Raw genomic sequence first — 5,753 nt, forward strand, 5'->3', positions numbered from 1 at the left:
CCTGATTGTCTCTATGGCCTGAGTATCCTATCTGACGGGGGTACAAACCACTTCTTTACCCTGCCCAGGTATGGCTTTAACTTCTGCATGTTTACTATTTTTACTTTAGAACGAGGTGCCCTCTTTACTTTGTACACTAGGTCTGACAACTGTTGAATTATAATGTATGGACCTTCCTAGGGTCTGGTTAACTTTCTACTACCATCCTGTAACCTTGTGTTGTATACCCATACAACATCTCCCGGTTTATATACTGTCGTCGAAGCATTTAGGTCATAGTGTCTCTTTTGTCTGTCACTCGCTCCGAGACATCTGTTTATGTGCAAGGTCATGTACAGCCCACATTTTGGTCCAAAGGTTCTCTAAGTAATCCACTGAGGTTCTCTCAAGATGAGTCTCATCTGTCGGGGGTTTGCCATATAAAAGGTCCACAGGAAGTTCCACTTCACGTCCAAGCATCATCATAGCTGGGGTCTCATTAGTACTTTCATGTACAGACGACCTATACGCGTACATCACTAGTGGTAATTTCTCTTCCCAATCTTTTTGGTCTTTTGACACCATCTTGCTTAGCACATCTTCTATCGTGCGATTCAACCTCTCTACAAGACCGTCTCCTTGTGAATGATAAGGAGTAGTGCGGGTTTTCTCAATTCCAAGTCGCTTACATAATTCTTTGAAAAGGTTCGACTCGAATTGCCTCCCTTGATCCGAATGGATTTGTTTTGGTATTCCAAAGCGAGTAATGAAATTGTTCAACAAGATATCAGCTACAGTACTAGCCTCCTGATTTGGCATCAGAAAAGCTTCTGCTCACCGTGTTTCAGGTAAAATATCTCCATTTTCCTGTTGCTGACGAGCCTCCTTCACTTTCTGACAGAATTTACATTTGTCACATCCTCTCCTTGACAAACCATCTGCGTTACCATGTATACGCCCTGGTCTATGCTGAATGGTATAATCAAAAGTGTCCAATAATTCCAACCATCTGGCTAGTTGTCCTTCAGTATTCTTGAAACGCTTAATCCAATTTAAGGCTCCATGGTCAGTTCTTATGAGAAACTTTGCCCCATATAAGTAGTGATGAAAGTGTTACACTGTTTCAACAATTGCCAACAACTCTCTCCGAGTTACACAGTACTGTCTTTCTGCCTTTGTCAATGTTCTACTAAAGTAACAGATCGGGTGCTCGCCATCTTCATATTGCTGTGATAGGACACCTCCCACTCCGAAGTAACTAGCATCTGTGTCTATAACAAACGGTTTCTTTACATCTGGATACTTGAGTACAGGGGAGGTAATCAGAGCCGTTTTCAAAGTCGTAAATGCTGTCTGACATTCCTCGGTCCAATGGAATTTCTCTTCTTTCTCTGTGAGCTTGTGCAAAGGCTTGGCTATATTTGTAAAGCCTTTAATAAATTTCCTATAGTATGACACTGTTCCTAGGAAGCTACGTATCTCTCTCACACACTTAGGTTGCGGCCAATTTGAAACTGCATCCGACTTGGATGGGTCTGGTGCTATGCCTTGCTCATTTACTATATGGCCCAGGAATTTTACCTCTCTTTGTAGAAGCCTGCATTTTTTCGGTGATATTTTAAGACCTGCTCCCCCTATCTTTCCCAGTATAACATCTAACCTTTCCAAGTGTTGTTCAAATGTATCGGCAAAAATAATCACATCATCAATGTAAATCAGAGCTGAATTGCCCCTCTCATCAGCTAAGATACACTCCATGAGTCTCTCAAAGGTTGCAGCAGCATTACAGAGTCCAAAAGGCATGGAGTTGAATTCGAATAATCCACTGGTGGTTGAGAAAGCTGTTTTCTCTCTGTCTTTTGGATCCATTTCTACTTGCCAGTAGCCGCTTTGAAGGTCGATGACTGAAAACCATTTGGATCCCCTTAAGATATCCAGTGAGTCATCTATTCTGGGTAATGGATACGAGTCTTTTACGGTTACTTCATTGAGCTTACGGTAATCTACACAAAAACGCCAAGAGTTGTCTCTCTTTCTCACTAGCACAATGCCACTAGCCCATGGTGATTTGAGGGTTTGATCACTCCAGTCTTCAACATCCTTTTGATTTCTGCTTCTGCATCTTCCTTTTTAGCCAATGGTATTCTTCTAGGTGGTTGTTTGATTGGATGTGCATGTCCAGTATCGATCTTGTGTTGGGCAATTCCTGTTTTCCCCAAATCGTCCTTGTTTTTAGCGAAGACCTTACTATGTTTCTGTAGTATTGCCCTTACTTGCTCTCTCTGTTCATCTTTGATATGATCTCCACATGATTCCAATACTTGTTCCATGTGAGGGGGGTAGAGTTCCTTCTGCAATATCCATATGCCTAAGTTTTGTATCTCTGTCAGACACGCTGTTGTCTGGAATGGATGTCACTTGATCAGGTCTTATGGTTTCACACTCGGCCGTAACTGTTCGTTTAAATAATGTCTGGGGTTTATCGGACAGGTTAACTACTCTTACTGGTATTAACTCCTCTCGCGTATCAAATATACACCTTCCGACCAAGATCCCTTTATCATTTAATGACTTACTTCCCCTTTCCACGATAGCATTTGGCTCTTCAGGACTATCACCAATGACCTCTGCCGGTACAATGACCTCAGCAGCTGGGGGTATAACGGTATCTTGAACCATTCTTATACGAAAAAACCGTTTTAGACCTCTGGCTCTCTAAATGACATGGTATCTGTTTACCATTCAAACTAATTGTTCCTTTGCCTATGTTTATTTCACCGTTATAGGTCTTTAGGAAGTCATATCCTAGTACTATAGGTACTTCTATATCCGCCACAATCATTTCCATGTGTAAAGATTTCCTGTAATTCAAAGAGGAAATGTAGCTATTCCTTTGGGTGTGACTAATTCTCCATCTGAGCCATTCTAAGCTTTCCACATCCAGTTCTAATAGTAAAATTCTCATGAATAACGCTAGTAGGGGTGCATAACCCACTAGCTTGACCTCCAGGGCTATAGTGAATTTCAGGTCAGGTCTTGTGGCTTTCTGACCATTGTTACTAGCCCATGGATCAGTGACCTTCAATTAAGGTTACTGCTAATTAAAGCGTCAATCAAATACTGGTAGGCTAAAATCTTTAAAAAAAAAACTTCACATATCAAAACAGTAATTATTGTTTAAGAGGCACAGAGACCTGCTGCTAATTGGGCCTGTAGTTTGCATGCATGAAGAGACCGTAAAGTTTGTTTAAATGGATGACTTTGACCATCAAACAAGCGTTTATAAGTCATATGGAAGCAACATTTTTTGTCATTTTGTGCGTATTAGTGGACAATTAAAATGTAAATATAAATGGTCAATCAATGGAAAATGTATGCATGTACTTATGTAGATATGGTACCAGTATTAAATTATTAAATACATTTAATTGAACATTTATTTTGCAGCAAAAGGGACATCAGTGCTGCTAATTTCATGATGCATGAAATGCATTGTCGACGGCACATTTCACTGTGCGAACACTGTAAGGAACCTATTCCTAAGGCAGAGATGGAAGTCCACTTTGAAGAAAGCCATGCCAAAATCAACTGTACTAAGTGTAACCAACCAGTCCAGAAAATGGACCTGGAAAAACACGAAGTAAGTTATGGATTAGGCTCTATTGTTGTAATCACACATTAGACTTATATGTGGGTTTTGTCTTCCATTTTGATATGCCATCATCACAAACCCACGTCATCCTTCTAACATCACAAAAGATGGAGCGGTGACTTGTGAGATTCCGATGATGGGGATATGCATTTGTGACATGATTCTTTAACTTATTTTTCTTTAATCTATTTAAATTGGAACCACAATTAAAAGATAATTAGGTAATGAACCAGTAGAAACGTTGCCCTTGGATATGTTGCATTTATGCCTGACCAGTTGAAAATCTGTACTATAAGTGTATTTGAGAAATTCTACTTTACACACCTTGCTTTTAATTTCACAATCATTTGAAATTGCATAATTACAACTTAATGTTGTTTACAATATAGTCGAGCAATGTTCAGGTCATCAAGGTTTGACCATGATTTACAATATGAAATATGTCAGAGTTGTATAACTTCATTACATGGATGTGTTTTTGTTTTCATACATAGGAACAAGAGTGTCCCAAACGTCCAATGAAATGTGCATATTGTGAAATGGACGTAGCGCAGCAGGAACTAGAAGCACATTTAGGCTACTGTGGTACACGGACAGAGCCATGCCCTCGTTGTGGGCAGTACATCATGATCAAAGACCAAGTCAAACACGAGGACAGTAACTGTACATACCCTCAGCCGAAACCCACGAATGGTAGGGATGACAGCAGACGGGTGTCAAACGGCACGGCTAGTAATGGTGATGGAGTCGGTGCAGCATTCTCTGATGACATGTTGTTTGGTTCTGGGAACATGAATTCATTCGAGTTTAAGGAGATACAGAGGATTCTGACAAAACCAGAAATGAGGGAGCTGCAAGAAGGAGTTAGTTCGCGTGGGAGTCGGACAGGAGGGAGGGAAACAGAAAAATACTAAAAAGGGACAGACAGGAAAAGAAATCCAAACGACAAAAATAAAGAAAATCCGATCTCAACGATTAAGAGGTACCACAAATTATAACAAACTCTTTCATATTTATATTATTTGTTTTAGTAATGCATATTGTGAATTTTGTGGCCGATCTGTCAGCAAGTTAGTGACAGGAAGCCATCTTGTATTGACTTTTGAGTCCCCATATTATCAAAAGTTTAATAATTGAAAGTAAAGAATATGGGTTCATCTTTCATTTAACTGATAAAGATCTATCAGTGGTGAGCATGAAACACCTCTTGCTACTTTATTACTTTTACAATTTATTTGTGGTTTACTTTGCAGAACATTTTTGTGAAATGTTACATACCTGGGTATCTATATTCATATGGTTCCATATCTCCAAAATTTCTCATTGTGAAGCACCTTGCAATTGAATTTTATTAATTGGTCAAATACTGTTTCCATTTGTTAGTACTTTTATTCCAGACATTTCTATGATTTAGTGGTGTGATGTGTTTTTTTTTTTTTTTTGGTACTTACAGAGCAGGCCTAAAGTATCCAGTCAGGGACCCGGGTCAGTCTACAAGGTACAGAGGACCAGGACCTGAATTACCTGGCATGGCTTTATCAGATGACCTTCAGACAGACACAGACATTGACCAGTAATATACGGGCGATTGACAAACCTAGAGTTATCACTCACCTCCCGATAGTCCACCCATGTTTAGCGATGACTATAATAGCTGGCCTAAGCTATGCGGAATCGCATCTAAACATACCCTAACAAGTTTCTGGGAGGTAGTGCTATTTAATTCAATATCTGCATTTATAAAAAACAGTCAGGTAATGAAGAAATGGGCGAACAACTGAAAATCATTTGAAAAGGTAAAATACAATTGATAAGAGGCAAATTGGTATCTGATCAGATGTACTTTTATTTGGAACTTCGGTTAAATTAAACAGCACCAGTGTTTACTTTGCTATTTTGCTCCTTTGGTATTAAATTACTTATTATTGATGGAACATGTAAATAACAGAACATCATGATCTAATTTGATCTGTAGTACTGATTTTCAAGATCTGGCTAGTTTTATTATATTTATTTTTCAGACTTTTCTTTCTGGTTTTACCGTGTGAGCTTGTGTTTGCTCGTATGAGTTTGTGGTTCAAGCCATTCCAGTGGATGACCTTGTGATACAACAGGTAATATA

General features: G+C 39.2%; 1 protein-coding gene across 1 annotated transcript; it reads left to right on the forward strand.

Moving 5' to 3' along the window:
- Positions 1–2,698: 2,698 nt before the first annotated feature.
- Positions 2,699–4,545, forward strand: LOC138330615 (XIAP-associated factor 1-like). Its single transcript, XM_069278173.1, has 3 exons — positions 2,699–2,706; positions 3,427–3,619; positions 4,126–4,545. Exons 1-3 carry the CDS (start codon positions 2,699–2,701, stop codon positions 4,543–4,545), a joined length of 621 nt encoding a protein of 206 aa, XP_069134274.1.
- The last annotated feature ends 1,208 nt before the right edge of the window (positions 4,546–5,753 follow it).

The sequence above is a fragment of the Argopecten irradians genome, chromosome 9, assembly GCF_041381155.1.
Source record: "Argopecten irradians isolate NY chromosome 9, Ai_NY, whole genome shotgun sequence".
Lineage (NCBI taxonomy): Eukaryota > Metazoa > Mollusca > Bivalvia > Pectinida > Pectinidae > Argopecten > Argopecten irradians.

Bases quoted from the DNA above. Each gene is read 5' to 3' on its own strand.
- LOC138330615 (XM_069278173.1), top strand. The intron at 3,620-4,125 runs GTAAGTTATGGA...TTTCATACATAG, and splicing joins TGGACCTGGAAAAACACGAA to GAACAAGAGTGTCCCAAACG.